The 20,066-nt window shown below is 39.9% G+C and overlaps 1 protein-coding gene across 3 annotated transcripts in view; it reads left to right on the top strand.

Annotated features, from left to right (window-relative positions):
* The window catches only part of PRLR (prolactin receptor), a 201,165-nt gene that overhangs the window by 157,304 nt on the left and 23,795 nt on the right, over nucleotides 1-20,066 (top strand). For 2 of the 3 annotated variants that reach the window (XM_062211716.1, XM_062211718.1), the window contains 2 exons: nucleotides 15,912-16,024; nucleotides 18,922-19,054. In XM_062211716.1, the coding sequence (XP_062067700.1) occupies nucleotides 15,955-16,024; nucleotides 18,922-19,054 (203 nt within the window). In that variant the 5' untranslated portion in view covers nucleotides 15,912-15,954. Of the gene's footprint in view, nucleotides 1-15,911; nucleotides 16,025-18,904; nucleotides 19,055-20,066 lie in introns of those variants that run through there. The other variant, XM_062211719.1, reaches the window with a different exon arrangement.

Here is a 20,066-nt window from a genome sequence, read left to right as displayed (position 1 = left end):
CTACATGTCCTTGATTTCTTTATTGGCTTTCAGAAGAATGGACATTTTGATGATATTGCCAATCCATGAAAATGGAAGATTTTTCCCTTTTTTTGTTTCTTCTTCTATTTCTTTTTTTAATGTTTTGAAATTCACTGTAGAGGTCTTTGACATCCTTGGTTAAAGTTATCCCAAGGTATTTGATTTTTTTTTTGTAGCTATTGTGAATGGGATTGATTTAGAAGCTCAATCTCAGCCCTGGCATAATCTGTGTATACAAAGACTGTTGATTTTATATCCTGCTACTTAACCAAACTCTTCTAAGAGTTCCAATAACCTCTTAGTGGTGTCTTTTGGATCCCAAAATATAGAATCATGTCATCTGCAAGTAGGGATAGTGTGACTTCCTCCTTTCCAATTTATATCCCTTTGATTTCTTTTTCTTGCCTAATGGCTCTGGCTAAATCTTCCAGGACTACTGAATAGTAATGGTGAGAGTAGGCATCCTTGTCTGGTTCCAGATCTCAGTGGGAATGCTCCCAAAATTTCCCCATTCAACATGATGCTGGCCATGGGTTTTTCATAAGTTGCCTTGATTGTGTCGAGGAATGTTCCTTCTATACACAGTTTGCTTAAGGTTTTATCATGAAAGGGTGTTGTATTTTATCAAATGCTTTCTCTGCAGCTATTGAGATAATCATATGGTTTTTTTCTTCAGTTTGTTAATGTTACGTATCACATTGATTGATTTGTGAATGTTGAACCACCCCTGCATACCAGGGATAAATCCCTCTTGGTCCAGATGAATGATCTTTCTGGTGTGTTGTTGGATTCAATTGGCTAGAACTTTGTGAGTATTTTTGCGTCTATATTCATCAGGGAACTTGGTCTGTTGTTCTCTTTCTATATTGCATCTTTTTCATGTTTATGAATTAAGGTGATGCTGGCTTCATAGAAAGAATTTGGGAGGATTCCCTCTCTTTCAATTGTTTTGAATAGCTTGAGAAGAATTGCAGTTCATTCTTTAAATGTCTGGTAGAATTCAGCCATGAAGCCATCTGGTCCTGGGCTTTTCTTTGTTGTTAGGGTCTTTATTACTGATTTGATTTCCATCTTGGTTATGGCTCTGTTTAGGTTTTCTGAGTTTTCATGGCTCAATTTAGATAGGTTGTATGTGTCCGGAAATCTATCCATTTCTTCTAGGTTTCCCAATTTGTTGGCATACAACTTTCTGTAGTGGTTTCTGATGATTCTTTCTATCTCTGTGGTATCTATTGTTCATTTCCTTTTTCAGCTCTAATTTTATTTATTTGTGTCCTCTCTCTCCTTTTTTTGGTTAGTTGGGCCTATGTTGTGTCAATTTTGTTTTGTTTTTTTTTTCTTTTAAAAAAAAAAGCTCTTCATTTGTTGATCTTATGTATTTTTTTGTCACAATCTTGTTTATTCAGTAATTATTTCCTTTCTCCTACTAGTTTTGGGTTTGATTTGCTGTTGTTTTTCTAGATCCTTGATATGCACTAATAGTTCATTTATTTGGTGCCTTTTCAATTTCTTGATGTAGGCACCTATTGTGAAAAATGTTCCAAAATTGCTTTTGCTGTATCGCAAAAGTTTTGATGTGTTGTCATGTGCATTTGTCTCCAGAAATTTTTTTATTTCTCTTTGGATTTCTTCTTTGACTTACTGTTCATTCAGGAGCATGTTTTCCAGTCTCTGTGTGTTTGCATATGTTCTAGAGATATTTGAGTTGCTGATTTCCAGTTTCAATCCATTGTCCTCTGAGAAGATGCATGGTATGATTTCAATTTTTTTCAATTTGCTGATACTTGCTTTAGGTTCTAGTATGTGGTCAATCCTAGAGAAAGTTCCATGCACTGGTGGAAATAATGTGTATTCTGCAACTGCAGAATGAAACGTTCTGTAGGTATCTGTTATGGCCACTTAGTCTATAGTGTATAGTGTTGATTAAATCTGTTGTTTCCTTGCTGATTTTCTGTCTGGTTAATTTATCCATTGCTGAAAGTAGGGTGTTGAAATTCCCTTTACTATTGTATTGGAGTCTATGTCTCCCTTTAGATCCCTAAACATTCCTTTTAAATAGCCAGGTGCCCTGTAATTAAGAGCATACATGTTTATGGTAGTTACATCTTCCTGTTTAATTGATCCCTTAATCTTTTTTTAAAAAACTTTATTTAAAAAATATAAATTTCATAGGCACAACTTTTGGAATATACCATTTTTCCCCCTTCCATACATGCTTTCACACCCCTAAACCATCCAAGCTCCTACTCCCTCTCCCATACCATTCTCCAGTAAGCTTCATTTTTAATTATCTTTATATACAGAAGATCAACTCTTTACTAAGTAAATATTTCAACAGTTTGCCCCTACACAGACACACAAAGTATAAAGTACTGTTTAAAGACAAGTTTTACTGTTAATTTTCATAGTACAACTCATTAAGGACAGAGGTCCTACATGTGGAGAAAGTGCACAGTGACTCCTATTGTTGATTTAACAATTGACTCTCTTATTTATGATGTCAGTTATCAGCCAAAGCCTTTGTCATGAGCTGTCATGGCTATGGAAGACTTTTGAGTCCACAAACTGTCAGTATTTATATAGGGCCAAAAGCAAAGTGGAAGTTCTCACCTCCCTTCAGAGAAAAGTACATCTTTCTTTGATGGTCCTTTCTTTCCACTGCAATTTCACTCACAGAGAACTTTCATATAGATCATTTTTTGCCATAGTGTCTTGGCTTTCCATGCCTGAAATGCTCTCATGGCATTTTCAGCCAGATCCAATGCCTTAAAGGCTGATTCTGAGGTCAGAGTGCTATTTAGGACATTTGTCATTCAATGAGTCTGCTGTGTGGCCTGCTTCCCATGTTGGATCATTCTCTCTTCTTTAATTCTATTTATTGTTATTGCCAGACACTTGGTCTTATTTAAGTGATCCCTTTGACACTTAATCCTATCTCTATGATCAGTTACACACTTAATATGATTACTTTAACATTAAAATGGCATTAGTACCTGCCAACTTAATGGAATTTGGAGTCCCATGGCAAACTTTTAGCTTTACCCTTGGGTGTAATTCCATGGGAACATGTGCCAAACTCTACATATCCGCCCTTTCTTATTCCAACTCTTATTATTCACAGAGATCCATTTTCAATTGTATTTAAACACCTAAGAATATTTCTGTGTTAAATAAAGAGTTTAACCAATGGTATTAAGAAGAAAAATAAAATACTAAAAAGAATAAAAGAGTAGGTTGTTCCACGACAGTCAGGACAAGGGCTGATCTAGTCATTACTTCTCATAGTGTCATTTCACTTCTACAGGTTTTATTTTAGGGCTCAGTTAGTTGTCACAGGTCAGAGAGAACATATGATATTTGTCCCTTTGGAACTGGGTTATTTCACTCAGTATGTATTCCAAATTTCTCCATTTTGTTGCAAGTGACCAGATTTCATTTTTTATTGTTGTGTGCTATTCCATAGAGTAAATATCCCATAATTTCTCTATCCAGTCTTCAGTTGATGGGCATTTAGGTTGATTCCATGTCTTAGCTAGTGTGAATTGAGCTACAATAAACATGGGGGTGCAGATAGCTCTTTTATTTACTGATTTCAATTTCCTTAGGTAAATTACAAGGAGTAATATAGCTGGGTAATACGGTAGGGCTATATTCAGATTTCTGAGGTATCTCCAGACTGACTTCCATAGCAGCTTAACCAGTTTGCATTCCCAAAAAGAGTGGATTAATGTACCTTTTTCCCCACATCCTCGCCAGCATCTGTTGTTGGTAGATTTCTGTATGAACACCATTCTAACCGGGGTGAAGTGAAACCTCATTGTGGTTTTAATTTGCATTTCCCTGATGGCTAATAATCCTGAGCATTTTTTCATGTGTCTGTTGACCATTTGAATTTCCTCTTTTGAAAATGTGTTTAAGTCCTTGGCCCATCTCTTAAGTGGGTTATTTGTTTTGTTATTTTAGAGTTTCTTGCTCTCTTTGTAGATTCTGGTTATTAATCCTTTATCAGTTGCATAGTTTGCAAATAATTTCTCCCATTCTGTGGGTTGCCTCTTCACTTTCCTCACTATTTCTTTTTCAGTAAAGAAACTTCTCAATTTGATCTAATCCGAGTTGTTAATTTTGGCTTTGACTGCCTGTGCCTCTGGGGTCTTTTCCTGTGCTAATATCTTGCAGGATTCCCTGTAAGGTGTAAGGTAGGGGTCTTGCTTCACACTTCTGCATGTGGAAATCCAGTTTGCCCAGCACCATTTGTTGAATAGACTGTTCTTGTTCCAGCAGTTGGTTTTAGCTCCTTGATAAAATATAAGTTGGCTGTAGATGTTTGTATTGATTTCTGGTGTTTCTATTCTGTTCCATTGGTCTATCTATCTGTTTTTGTATCAGTGCCATGCTGTTTTGATTATAACTGCTTTATAGTATGGCTTGAAATCTGGTATTGTGATCCCTCAGCTTTGTTTTTGTTGTATAAGACTGCTTGAGCCATTTGAGGTCTCCTGTGCCTCCATATGAATTTCAACATCATTTTTTCCAGATCTGAGAAGAATGTCTTTGGTATATTGATTGGTAATACATTGAACCTGTAAATTGTTTTTGGGAGAATGGACACTTTGATGATATTGATTCTTCCAATCCATGAACATGGAAGATTTTTTCCATTTTTTTGTATTTTCTTGTATTTATTTATTTAATGTTTTTGTAATTCCCATCGTGGAACAATTTGGCATCCTTGGTTAAGTTTATTCCAAGGTATTTGATTTTTTGTAGCTATTATAAATGGGATTGATCTTAGAAGTTCTTTCTCAGCCATGGCATTGTCTATGTATACAAAGGCTGTTGATTTTTGCATACTGATTTCGTATCCTTCTACTTTACCAAACTCTTCTTTGAGTTCCAGTAGTCTCTTAGTGGAGTTCTTCGGATACCTTATATAAAGAATCATGCCATCTGCAAATAGGGATAGTTTGACTTCTTCTTTCCCAACTTGTATCCCTTTGAATTCTTTTTCTTGCTTAATGGCCCTGACTAAAACTTTCAGGACTATATTGAATAGCATGGTGATAGTGGATTCCTTAATCTTTACATAGTGCCCTTCTTTGTCTCTTTTAACAGATTTTGTGTTAAAGTCTATTTTGTCTGATATTAGGATGGCTACACAAGGTCTTTATTGGTTTCTGTTAGCATGAAATATCTTTTTTCATCCTTTCACTTTCAGTCTGTATGTGTTTTTACTGGTGAGATGTATTTCTTGTAGGCAGCAAATAGATGGGTTTTGTTTTTTCATTTAGTCAGTTAATCTGTGTCTTTTAACTAGAGAGTTGTGGCCATTTACATTCAACGTGACTATTGATAAAGTAAGGATGTTGACCTGCATGTGTCCATAAATATGCCTGTTGCTTCCTTTGATTTCATTTGTACTTTCACTGGGAGATTTTCTGCCTTTACCTTCTTTCAGAGTGATGACCATGTTTCTGTCTTTCTGTAGGCAGCCTTAGGCATCTCTTGCAGGGCTGTACGGGTAACAAATTCTTTCAATTGCTGTTTGTTATGGAATGTCTTTATTTCACCTTCATTCATAAATGAGAGCATTGCAGGGTACAGTATTCTAGGTTGACAATTTTTTTCTATTAAGCCTTGGAATATAGCTTGCCATTCTCTCCTAGCCTGTAGGGTTTCTAATGAGAAGTCTACTAACTGGAGATCCTCTGAAAGTAATCTGCCACTTCTCTTGTGTACATTTTAGAACCTTTTCTTTATGTTTCACTGTGGAAAGTTTGATTACAGTGTGTTGTTGTGAAAATCTTTTCTAGTCATGTCTATTAGAAGTTCTATGTGCTTCCTGTATCTGGATGTCCCTTTCTTTCTCCAAATTAGGGAATTTTTTTGTTATTATTTCACTAAAAAGGTCTTCTAATCCTTTCTCTCTTTCCATGCCTTCAAGAACTCCTAGAACCCATATGTTGTGTCATTTGATAGTATCTTGTAGATTCCCAACAGTGTTTTTAGTTTTCTGATTTCTTCTTGTTGCTTTTGGTTTGACTGTGTAATTTCCTGTGATTTGCCTTCTAAGTTGGATATTCTTTCTTCTGCTTCACTGGTTCTGTTGTTAAGGCTTTCCACTGCACATTTTATTTGTTCTATTGAATTCTTCATTTCCAAGATTTCATTTTGATTTCTCTTTAAGATGCTATGAACTGTTTAAAGTACCCATGTACATATTACTCAGTAACATAAAGGGTCTATTATTAATGGCAAGAAAGAATGCAGAGTTTAAGGCCAAGTGCTCTCTTAGAAAAAGAGCATGGACTTGCAGCATGGACTGCAAGAGCCTCTCATTTTTGGTTATACAGAGCTCTTGGAGCCTTCAAGTCTAGAGGCTCAGAACTTTGCCTTCCTGTGACCAATAATGGAGGAGATAGCAGGGTTAAAGACTAGTACTAGATTAGAAATCTATTATTTTGCCTATGTTCAGAAGGTACAGTTCAATGACTTGAACCCATCTAACTACTAGAGAAGCAATTAAGTGAACTTAAATTGTGTGGACAAAAAAGAAGAACCAAATTCTAATGAGCATTGGAAGTTTTTCCTACTCCTACAAATGAACTCATATGGATTTTACCAAAGTGGTAGGGAAAAAGCAGGAAATATAGAGGAGAAATGCCTTTGACACATTCTTGGTAATTTCTTCTTGGACTTTCCAGCTCTTAGATGTGCACAGTTTGGCCTTCAAGCTCCAAACATTCTCCCATCAAGCACTTGGCCAAGGCAGTTCATGCCAAGTATCATCTGGTTAACTGACTTCACTCCCACTCAAGCCTGAAGTGTAGGTACTATTAATCATCCCCATGTTATAGTCAAGGGTACTGAGGCCCAGGGGATTTCTATGAGTAGTTCAAGGTCACATGGCTGGAGAGTGTTATATGGAGGAAGAGGAACTTTGCCTCAGTTTCTTCATATGTAATACCGAGAAGTAGATCAGAATATCTTTCAAGTCTTTTGACTCCTTTCAGATACATGTTTCGGATTCAAAATTTCTTATTTCTTTTTTTTAAGATTTATTTACTTATTTGAAAGGCAGAGTGATGGAGGGGAGAGAGAGAGAGAGAAATCACCCATCCACTGGTTCACTCCCTAAATGCCTGCAACAGCCAAGGCTAAGCCAGGCCAAAGCCAGGAACCAGGAATTCTATCCAGGTCTCCCATGTGAGTGATAGGAACACAAGCACATGGCATGACTCACTGCTGGACTGGAAGTGCTCAGGAACTGTCATGATATGGGATCCAGGCAGCCCAACCCACTGCCCCACAATGCCTGCCCAATATTTCATGTTTCTTTATTTTTTTATTTTAACTTTAACTCTCTGTTATGGATTAAATGGAACTTGGTTTCCCAAACTCAGAGATGTGTAACCCCCAGAGTTTTAGGTTAATGGTTGATGGTTTAATGCTAATGGTTGATGCATTACAATGGAGATTTAATCTAATTATGGTGGCTAGGAGGTGAGGCCAGTGGCAAGTCTTCAGGTTATTAGGGGCTTTTCCCTGGAAGGTGGCTTTCATGAGAGGATTAGTTATTTAAGCCAAGCTTGGCTTATCATTTGTCTCTCTGCTTCCTGCTTCACCATATGGTCATTCCTCTGCACACCTCTACCATTGCCAGCCCCAATCAGGTGCTGAACTAATGGAGCCATTTGATCCTCCAAACTGTAAGCTAAAATTAGCTTTTTCCTCCTAAGAAGCTTCTCTCAGATACTTTAGTTAAGGTGATAAAAAAGCTGACTAATACACCCTCACATCCCAAGCCTAAGTTTCTAGAAATTAACATATAGATGATACACAAGGTTGTACCAATACAATAATGATTTTCTTATGGAAAAATGAAATCATTTTGTGTTTGAATGAACTGCACACACACACAGCACAGAGACTCCCCAATAAGTAAATAACCTTATTTGAACAGTCTTGCAAAAACATATGTTCTCTTCCTACTACTCTTGCCTGTATTAGTCAGTTTTACCATAGTAACAAACAATGGTTTATAGCATTTGCTTTTCACTCACTTTACATAAGGACTTTGGGTTAATTGTTGGTTGGCAGTGATTCTGCTAAGATAGGCTGAGCTCAACTGAGCTCATCTAAATCTCACCGGTCTTCTCTTGTCACTATTGACAATACCTTGAGGCCACATGGAGAACAAGAACACAAGCTCCTAAGCCAAACCATGCAACTGTGTTTAGTGCTTTGGCAATACACATAGAAAATATTGCAACCATTTGTATCCCATTGGTCAAAGCTGTTCATATGTCCACCTCCAAAGTCATTGAGATGGGATGTGTACTCCTCCAATAGGATGCAAGAGTATGTTCTATGGCAGTAGAGATATACAGTCCTGTGCCTTGGAGAGAGCAAATAGTTGGGAAGAATAATACAATGAGCTCACACTCTGCCTCCATTGAAGTTCTAAATGCAGCATTCCCAAGGAAAGATAGCCACTCTCCTCCTTCCACCAGCACTTTCCTTCCCCACTCCTTTCAGCTTCAGCTGGTTTCTCAAACTTCTCCTTAAATAAGAATCATATGAAAGTTTGTTCAAAACCTCCTTTTATAGACCATACCCTCTATAGATTTTGACTCATTTCATCTGAGTTGGACAGTGGGCCCAGAACAGACTCCAGAAACAATGTACCAGGAATACCCATGGTATTCCCTCTGGATTCCCACCCACAGCACCCAGCATTAGATCTACTTTGGATAAGGGAGTTGCCCTTGGAGAGCCCTCTGTCAAGAAAAGGGATACCTTAGAAGACTCAGAACCTGTCGCCCCAAGGTCCTGTGTCCTGCCCCTACTCTCTAATGCCTGGTTGGAGTTTGCACTTCTGGAGTTCCTTGAATATCAAGTGGTCTTAAACAACACAAATCTCATGGCGTAGAACGCTGCATTCCTCTCTTTCCATATACCACTCAATAGATGTGTGACCCTGAACAACTCCTAGAGCTTCTCTGGACCTTAGTATCTGTCTCTAGATGGTGGAGTAATAATAGTACCCTATACTCAACTTCTTGTAAGGATGAAGAGTTAACAAAGCCTCTGATAGGTAATGTGGACTATACAAGGCTTTGCTGATTTTATGACCACAGTTCTGAGCACATTGGAGGTTTTCTACATAATGTGGTTGGTTTAAACCACTGAGTCTCTTGAGCCTCCATTTTCTTCTCTGTGAAATGGATGCAATAAAGTTGTAGTGATAGTAATAGCAGCTGCTTTTCATGCTATACAGAAAATTGTAAGAAAAAAATGTGATGATGTACCAGTGATTTATAAACTGTAGATGACCATGTAAACAAAAGTTTTTCCATTTTAGCTTTGACTTTGGTGTTGATTTGAACTAGGACTCTGAGGTCAAAGATCAAAGGCCAAAGTTTCTGCTCTGCTGTGTTCAGTGCACCATTATGGACAGAGGTGCTCCTTGCCTGGGTCACAGTTTCCTCTTCTATCTGTGGAGTCTCCTAGTGAGACATTGTATGTTATCAATCAGTAGTTCCTAACCCCAGCTACAAGTTAGAGCTTTATTTTAAATGCTCACGTCTAAGTGGACCAACTCTGTGCCAATTAATCAGAATCTGTAGGGATAGGGCACAAAAATAGGTACCTGGTTGTAAGGTGAATGATGGATGGAAAATCACTGATGTTAGTGGAACAGCTTTGTAAATACAAAACATAATGTACAACTTAGGAGTGCCTCTTTAAATTGTTGTTAATTGATTGATGGTATCATGAGGTACTAGGCCAATGTGGATTTTCCACCATCTGTCCGAGGTGCGTACTGTCCAGGATGAATTGAAACTCACCCAGTTCCTATTCATGACTTTAAGCCAAAAGGGCTAAGTGAAAACAAGACTCTCTCACATAAAGCATGTTGCTGGTGTGCTGTGCTGAGGGAGTAGAGACTGGATTTGGAAGTGATGCCTCCAGCCATGGGGAAGCATTCCGCTTTGTTAAAAAGACTCCAGTGCAAAGGCACATCCATCACAGTGTGGTGGCTTACCCTGATTAGGTTACAGCCAGGAAACCTTCTGCAGTGGTCCCCCCAGTGCAGTTCAAATCCTGAATCAGCTCCTGTTTGGACAAGTGCTATCTCTGCTAATCATCTTCATCTTACAGAATACAGCCCTCACTGTGCACATTGATGCATCTCACAGAGCAGAGCGGGGGTGGGGGGGGGGGTGTCTGAAATCAGAGGTTGACATTTGACAGCAGTTGCTATACTATTTGTGATAACCCACACACCATGATGTTCTGACTACCAGATTCTAAAGTAATGAGTGTTTTATATAGAAATAATTTCCATGTAGGAAGTTCCAGGTGTTCCCCACCAAACTGTATCTCAAAACAAAAAATATGATAAAAACTTGCTCAAGAAGCAACAAATTGTAAATTAATTATTGTGCTGTCATTTGGGTAATAGACTGTTTGTCAACCAAAGGCCGATATATTAGGGCTTGATCCTCCAAGTCTCCTGTTAATGGATTAAGGATGGAATTTAATCCAGTTATGATGTCTGAAAGTGGGGCCTTAGAATGTAATTAGATTGGATTAGGTTATTGGGCCCTGTGACTAGATCACTGTTGCAGTCTAAGGAGAATCCGTATAGAGGGTGAAAAATGAGCCTACTCTCTGTCTCTCTACTTCCGGCTTACCATGTGGTTGTTCCTCCACATACTCCACCATAGCTAACCTCCACCCTCATTAGTGTCCAGACTAATAAGGCAACTTGATCATGGACCATGAACCTCCAAAACAATGAGCTGAAACCAAACTTCTTTCCTAAGTTACTCCTCTCAGGTATTTGTTAAAATGATTAAAAGCTGACTCATACAAGTGGTGATTAACAATAATAACAATAATAGATGACCACATGAGCCAAGGTCTTCCTGAGAACATTCACAGACAAATGTGTAAATATACTGCCTGTACTGCAGGCACATAAACATTCAATGCTGTGGATACATGTTTGCCCAATGCTAGAATCATCATCTCTCACCTTTGGGCCAGGGTTCTCTTGAAACTACATACCCAACTGTCAATGTATGCATGAAAGAAGAGAAAACTCTACTTAAAATTTCTTCAGATTCTGCTATTAAAGACAGAAAACTATTCTGTCTCTAAATCTACTATTTAATATTAATGCCATAGGACCAACCCTGCCCATAGAGTTTTGGCCCATAGCTTAAGAGTCTTGTTCTGTTTTGATTATTTTTTTTTCACTTTCATTGATTCATTTATTCAGCCTATATAATCATTGACTCTTGGCTTTGGGCAGAGCTTGTATAACAATCTTAATCTTTACCCTGGTGTGAAATAGCTAATCCTTCCTATTCCACACCCTACCCTGAGCAGGTTATATCCTTTGTTTTCTGAACAAAATGTTGCCATTCTGTATTGAAAAGAAAAGCCAGACTCCTGGAAATCAAAGAGTACATATGGGCTTCTCTCCCTGTTATTTTAGCCTCGGGCCTAAAGTGGAGTACAGCAGGCAAGCAGACCAGTAGCTAGAGGAACCCAAGGAAAGCACCTAATTTGGGGCTCAACAATTAAAATGATGGATCTTTATATTCAAAATTTGTTTGCTCAATGAGACTTTTTGCATTTTTAAAACAAGAAAGGCACTTGAAATTTAATTTGGGTTAATAGGCAATATGGCAGGCAATGCACTAATTATTTTAAAGAACCAAAGTTAGCAATGAACATAAAGTGATTATGAGATGTGTAGGGCATCCCTAAAGTCCAAGTCTTAATATGTCTTAAATAAAAAACCTAGAGTTTGTCAAATGTCTGCCAACAGTAGAATGAATAAATAAATTATGGTGTTTCATTCAATGTAATATGAATGAAGATGAATGAAATGAGATGAAAATAAATTATGCAAAACTGCATGGGCTAACAAGGATGACTCATTCAACAATGTGGAATGAGAGAATCCAGATACACACACTCCAAAAATGCATGCTGTATAATTCTAAGTACATAAAGCTCAAAAGTAGACAAAAGTTTTCTGCGATGTTAGAAGCAGCGAGAGTGACTTCTATCAGAAAGGGTGGATAGAGATTGGGAGGAAGCATGAGTTGGATTTCTGGGGTACTATTAGTGTTCTGTGTCTTGCCTTGGTTTGGAAAATGGATTATATTGATTTGGTGACAGCTATTGGATTGAGTTAGTATTTGTGCATGCTATTTGTGTGACAGTCTTTAAGAAAACCTTGAATTGGGCCCTGCTTGGCCACTGAGGAATTGGGATAGCAAGAGCTAAAAGTGTTCTCAGAACCCCTGCCTAGGGTGTCATATCCATTTCTAGAGTCAAACATTGGGGCTACAGTAGCAGATAACATAGAAGAAGGTGTAGACTACTCACTCAGGAATTACCCAATAGTAAATCTGTGGAGCAAGTACCACAAATAGAAAGCTGAGATTATTGTCATTCAGTATTGGTTCTGGATCAGGATGGACCAGAACATGCAGTCAAAGCCTACTTTGTTTTATCCAAAGGAGGAAGGATTGATAGTGGTGAGAGGTACTTTGGGAACTCAGGCCTGTCATTGTTAACTCTCAGAAGATCACACTGCCTCCTCTCCTTTGGCATGCCCTCCTAGTGTTAAAAGTGAAATCAACCCAGACCATGGGACTATGGCCCTTGTTTTCCAACTGGGGAGAAGGCTCTAGTTTCTCAAAAGGGTAAGCTTCCATGGTATGGATTGCCATGACCTCTTTCTCAACAGTTGTCCTCTGTGGAAGAGACTTGACTTAATGGAGGACAATAATGAAGGGATGCTTTTGGGAAAGACAGGGTCAAAATAGGATAAGCTTTGATGCAGGACACCAAGGTGATTTTCCCAGAGCTCATTCACAGTTGGACATAGCATGGTGGAAATAAGGTAAAAAAAATATATATATATATATATTTGAACAGGGTAAAGGGGAGAAGCATCAAGATGGGAGAGTCTTTGAGATTCAGAATCAAGGACTCAAAGGCATGAGTCAGGGGTAAGGTGTGGGTCTGTGGGCTTCCTATAAACTGCTCTATAGATCCAAGTCGCACATTTTCAAACCATAGTCATGCCAGGGAATGAGAGAGGAGTAAAACCCAAGATAATTGTTTTGTCCTGGGGTTGAGTGTGTAGAGGCAACTTTTTGTTCGCTGGCCTCCAAATATTTATACCATTTGCTGCTCCAACTTGAAAGGCAAGCTATGGAGCATTGTTGGCTGTTCAGTCCCAGTTGGGGTGACTAAGGAGAGCCATGCTTGCCCTTGATCAAGAGCTTACTTGTAATAGAGGGTGGACTCAGAAAGACATAAACAGGATTATCACATGCCTCATGTTTGCCAGCCATCAAGCATGGTGATCGCAAAAGCAAGAGGTGCCTGGCCCTGGGAATACTGCGATGTATGATAAGGGTTGACATTGAACACAGCTTCCTTTGAGGTGAGCAGTTGCCATTGTCTTTCTCTCTGGAGGTTTATTTATCCCACTGTTTGTGCCTGTTGAGTGTAAGCTGCAGGAGGAGTTGGGAAATCGTTACTGAAACACAACAAAACTGCTATGAGTATGTATGTCTAATTTCTGGGCAAAGGAATTTTAGGTATTAGAATATACATGGTAGTGACCAGATTCCAGGATATGTCTCAGGAAATCCCAGAGAAAATTTTCTTCCTTTTAGTACATAAAATGCTTCCTGGAGCCATTTTTGTAGAAAAAAAAACTTAAGTTAGCAGAGTTTCTTTGATCCAGGACCAAAGCATAAGACAGAATAAACAGAAGACAAGATATATTCCTGCCTGCCTCACTCTAACTCCCCATGTCAGTATTTCTTCTCAAAACTTGTGGAACCCTGATTTGGCAGAGCTATCCTGAGAGTATCTGACCTTACTTAATAGATGTGATTTATAGAATGTTGATCTCTAGCATTTTGATGCAATGTCCAAAAGAGTATGGAAGCTTCAATAATGGAATATAGAACAACTTCAGCCAGTGGATGGAACCCTATCTTCAAGCCAAATTGCCAGAGCAAGAAATACCTCTAGGGTTACATGTACCTAATGAAGATGGATAATTGAGTGTTTGTGATGCAGGGATTTTTATTAGGGAAGTAGCTAGGATAGCTTCTCAGCCCTGGCACTCCTGTTCTTGCTCAGGACTATGGTGCACAAGACTTTACTTATGATTCATGATGGGTCTGTGTCTCTGTCTCCACTGTCCCACAGAAGGGGGAATAATTGTACCAACCATTAAAGACTGCTCACAATCAGGGTGACTTATCAGATGCTCTTAGGTTCACCAGATTTCTCTTTCTTGTGGCCTTGCAACTGATATTTACAAAACCTACCTGTTAGAAAGGGAGGGTAAAAACATACTCATAGACTGATGTGAGAGAAAAAAAAATAAAATTTAAATGATGAAGGCCCAGTGCCTGATCCAGACCAAAGCAGATATGGCAGAAGTGATAGACACTAGGAGCCTTTGATCACTTGTCTTAAATTGTATGATCCTGAAGGGTTAGATGAAGAAAGAGGCTTGGTATGTATAACCCTGGAGGAGCATTTGGGAACAATCTTGGAACAGTGAGTAGCAGGTCCCCAAAGAACATTCTACTCAAAGAATCTGTAAGAGGGTGAAGATCCATTACTGAATGGGAGCCTCAATATAACAGAGATATTTGATGGAACCTACATGCCCCAAGCCTGTATGATCACCACGATTTCTATGACTATGTCTCAGTGGGAGTATTGGCAAGTGGAAAAAGCCTTCGAGAAATTGCCAGTTGAGTGATGTGAAGCTGGCCCATGGAGAGCCACCCTCTGGTCAGGAAGAATGGGCACAGGCTGGACTTTGTAGAGGCTCATCAAACAACAGGATTATTTCAGATGTCCCAGGATGGGCTGACTTGCCCTCTGGTTGTTCTTCTCTTGCTTTAAAAAGCAATAAAGCCTAAAGAAAAAAGTTTAAGCCACACATTTCTGAGAATTTACACTTAATTCATCAAATCCATTGTTTTCTAAGAGTTGTCTGAAGTCCAGTAACACTAATGAGGCTTTACCCCCCACCAAATGTCTTTAAAAATCCTTTTTTCTTAGAAGGCCATTTCAAGGCTTTGAAAGTTGTTCCAAGGGCAATAATAATGATATTAATAATAAATTGCTCAAAACTCATAATCCCTGCAGGTTCAAAATCTACTTAATACTCTGTACCCATGGGATTCAAATTATTACTGCAGTTTATTTTCTCCTATTTCTGGGGCTTTTTAAAAGAGAAAAAAAAAAAACATGTGGAAATTCAGTACAGTTCGTTGCATTATTCACTTCATGGTCCTGCGCATGGCCCAGAAGACCCTTAAAACCTTCTCAGTCTGCGTCTTCAGAGGAGGCTCCCTAGCTTGACTGCATCAATGGGGTGCAGGTAGGGACCTGGGGTGTTGACTTTCCAGCGTGATTATTTTTGGCCAGTAGATCAAAGCCAGAGCCCTCCTGGAATGGTTCTCTTGGAGGGCACACAATCCGTGCCACAGAAAATGGGTGATATATTGTTAGATGACAGCTGGGTGGGAAGAGAACAATTTTTCTTTGCGGTGTGTGCAAAGGAGCCAATGGCTGTGGCTCCCCTTGAACTCTCTATGTTGTCATCTGATGACCTCTGGTGGTGGAATTTTTCCCAGCGTGTGTGAACCAATACTTTTGTGCCAAGCCATCCCGTGTTACATTTTCCAACATTCCTTTCCTCCTGTTTTGTCATTCACATTAAGCAAGGAGCAAGAATCAGTTGCAAACACGCAGAATAAAGTGGTGTGTGTGCCTGACCAGACTGTCACTTTACAAAACTTGCCTGGTGCCTTCTCTTTTAGTGAATCTCTGATACATTCCCTGGAGCAAGAAAAGGGAGCCAACATGAAGGAAAATGTGGCATCCGTGATTGTTTTCCTCCTGCTACTTTTTCTCAACATCCGTCTTCTGAATGGTAAGTGAGAGACTGCCTGGGTCTCTTTCATCCCCCGGGGTGTTTGTCAAGAGGTTTGAGGGAGCATCCATCACAGTCTCCTTGCAATGCAGTTATGAAAAACAATTGTGTTTATGTCATGTCCTGCTATTAAATCATTTGCAATATTTTTCACTAAAAGTAATGAAACCAATGCAGTATCTTGTCCGTCTGCTGTCTGCCTTCTTCCTCATTTGGGGAGGGCAATGAAACAGCTCCTGGGATGACAGGACCTGAGTTCCGGTCCAGGTTTTGCCAGTTACTAGTTATGGGGTCTTGAGCCAACTATCTAATCACTCTGGGTCTCCAATTTCAAAGTGAGGCCTGTGATATTTCCTGCACCTGAGATGAAATAATGTATGTGAGACATCTTTGAAAAACAATAAAAAGATGCAAAAAGGATACCTGTTACATGGTGGGAAACAGGTACAACCAACTCTGTTATCTGTACTAACAGGAAATGAAGTCCTCCACTGAATGGCAGGGTATTTGCCTGTGTGCACACAATTCTGTATGTCTAGCCCTGTGCATTCTGGGTGAGCATTCTTCTGTGAGCCTATGTTTATTTTAACTCTCCTACATGTGACTTATTGTGGATACTTCTCCATATATACCCAACATGTACATGTATGTATGTGCGTCTATATGTATGCATATATATATATATATATTCTTCCATGTTCTTCCAAAGGTATGACCCTGTGTGTAGATATTTCTGTGAGTATGCACGTGTGAACTTCAGACATAGAGTCTATGGGATGTGTGGACATACGTGGATGTGGTATCTCTGGCCATCCCTGAGTTTTGTGCATTTAGACGGTTTATTGATTTTAACTCTCTTAAATATTCTGCACTGAATATTTGACTAATTTTAATTTTACAAGCTTCCCCTCCTCTTCTTGAATCTCCTAAAGTTACTATTAAATACCAGTAAAATAAGAGACACGCTTTCAGAGAGACAAAAAGGAAAGAAGAGGTCAGAATAATCAATAAGAGAAACTCTCTGTACTCCAGTAATCAACAATTGTCCAAATTGGCTTCAAATGTGCTCATGATTGAGCCATAGCATTTGGAATTAAAGAAACTTTTAACTTGACACACTTCTTCCCACCCATGACAAAAAAAACAAAACTTGTAATTTTGCCATGATTCCCAGCAACATACTAGCCTGCAGAGGCTTCCCTTAGAGGATGGGCAATATGAAAAAATGTTGGCTGAGCCGGCTCCCAGCTGGCAGGGAGGGTTCCCAGCGGGCCTGAAGCTGGAGGAATGAAGTCCCTGCTCCCCGTCCCAGCCTGGTGTCCCAGGCCCATCCTGAGCACCACATGATGACAGTTCATGCTGTTCTTTCTGGCCACCTTTGCCTGCAGTCCCCTCTCCTCAGCCATGTGCTCCTCACAGAGGTCTCCTCCTAACTTGCTCAACCAGAAGTTCTGGCCTAGGATTCTCTGTGAGGGACAGGGAATAAATGTGAGAGAAAGCAGAGAACTCCAACTTGCCGAGGACATCGGAAGTGCCCTATTCTGCTCATGACTTCCTGAACTAAATGCCGTGCCCACCTGCCAGGGAAGGAGGAGCAGCTGGAGTTACAGAGTTGGGTGTGGTCAGCCACCCCAGCCCAGCAGCATCCAGCCAAACTCCCAGGGTTATTCTGTCTTTGCCTCTGACAACCATGCCAGAGGAAGGTGGAGCAGCTTGCCAAAAATTTTGGAGAGCAGGCAACTAAAAATTATATCCCCTTGACATTATATTCTCCATAGCCCCTCATTCAAACCTTCCAGCTTCTAACCTGGGCCTGGATCCAGATCTAAAATATCAATGGTAACTCACAGATAGGAGAGCTACCCTATCCCCTACCTCTTACCCTGCCTCCCACCCAAAAAGATCGATGTAATTAGAAGAAAGCCCCTTTCAACCTCACCACCAAAATACCCAGGGAGAAAGGGAAATAATAAGAGAGGGAGGGGAACTGAAACCCAGGATTCAGAAACGGGAATGGGAAGAGTTGGTTCATGATTACATAGAGTTAAATAGGAGGGTTAAGTTCTGGTGTTCTACAGCACAGAAAGGTGAATGTTGGTTATAATAATCTGTGTATATTATTTCAAAATAGCCCAAAGAGAGGATTTTGGATGTTTCCAAGACAAATAATAAATGTTTGCTGATTAACTTGATCTGATCATTAAATATTGTGAACATATAGTGCAATGTCACAATGTACTCCACAAATATATACAATTATTGTATGACAATTTAAAATGGGGAACGAGAGGGTGGGGATTTAGACTGTGAAACTGGTCACAGAGTCAAAACTGATTGAAATCAGGGCTAGGTGGAGGGAAACAGGAGAAGAGGAGAGGAGAGGGGAGGGGAGGGGAGGGAAGGGGAGGGGAGGGGAGAAGATCAGCTGAGGATGCGCAAAGGGTCCCTCAGTGATATGGTGATCAGAAACAAGATCAGAAACAGAGGCCAGGTTAGTTACGTGGAAATGGCAGAAAGGTGGAAATTAGGAAACTAGGGGGTGTGGGCAGAGAGCAAGCTGTTGATTGACAAAGCATCCATAGGCTGCCGATACCCAGGGACAATTCTTTGGCCATCCTTATGCTTGGGGAGTGTATCAGCACTGGTGCTGAGAGAGGCTGTTGGTACCTCCATCTCAAAGTACACACACTCTACCACAAAACTCTGTCTCTCTGAGAGCCATGCCAACACCCAGGTGCTGATACCTCAACATTTCTGAGTACCACACCCGTAGGCTGACTCACCCTGAGACTTCAGCACTGAGCCAAGTCCCATAGATTTGCTTTGGTAACCAGAAAAATGGGCTATTAGTTGAATGGACCTCAATATTGACTTCAACAGCTTGTGGTTTTCTACAGGGCAGTCACCTCCTGGAAAACCTTTCATCTTCAAATGCCGCTCTCCTGAGAAGGAAACATTCACCTGCTGGTGGAGGCCTGGAGCAGATGGAGGACTTCCTACCAATTACACACTGATGTACCACAAGGAAGGGTACAGAGTTCTCTTCTATCCATACCCTATGGCCAAAGTACACTGGTTCTGAGTTAGAATTACCACCCTTGCCTGGATTTATATCAAAAAGCATCATACCACTTGTTAAAAGGAAAGTCCAGTTTCCATGGCATCAGTTTTTATCCATTTGAGTCTTTTTAAAAATGAAGTGTAACTTGATATTTTTAAGTATACATTTAAAATGCATATGCCAAGATGCTGCATTGTACAGAGCCCCATTATATGTATTCTCATGTTAAGGGCCTTCAACAGCTTGTCATATACATAGGTGGGTCAGCCACAGAGGCACTACAATATTAGCAGTCTTTCCTGGTCAGTCTGTTTTCCTGAGTGTTGGCTCATCTCAGATGTTCATCTCCAAACTTTGCACCATTTATACATTTTTAGTAAACATGTTACTTTCATCATATAAGAAGATTTTGCAAAGCATCATCATGTGATTTTTGACAAATATAGTACCCCAGGTTTTCAATTTTTTGCATATCCAAAAAAGATCCTTGTGAGGAAAGTAAGGGTTTTCTCTTGGCCAGTTGCTGTTCCAGGACACACAATCTCCCAGAGGGCACATGTGGGTCTTGGATTGCCAGGAAGATTAAAGGAGATCATCCTCGCATTAGTACTTTGTGAGGTGCACATCCTGGAAAGCCTGGGAGAGCTGTTTCCTGCCTCCCGCCCAAGAAAACAGTTTCTGGTGATGACAGTTGCACCGCTTTCTAATGACTGCACTCCATTGTACACAAAGCTGTCCTCCCATCTGGGATACAAAGGGGCATCATGCAAACAGATTTCAGGAATGCCAACTGACAACTGAAGCTGAACACGCCTCCATACCCAAGATGTGTCTGGAGTTGAGGCTCCTAAGTCAACAGAGGAGCAGCTGAGTGTGCCACTTGACACCTGAAATATCCCCTTCCAGGGTCACTCCACTCTGTGACGGACTTGGAACATTTGAATATATAGTAACATCAGTTTTCATCCATTTGAGTCTTTT

This window comes from Lepus europaeus, chromosome 15, assembly GCF_033115175.1.
Source record: "Lepus europaeus isolate LE1 chromosome 15, mLepTim1.pri, whole genome shotgun sequence".
In the NCBI taxonomy this organism is placed as follows: domain Eukaryota; kingdom Metazoa; phylum Chordata; class Mammalia; order Lagomorpha; family Leporidae; genus Lepus; species Lepus europaeus.
This window is presented reverse-complemented; position numbering and strand designations above follow the sequence as displayed.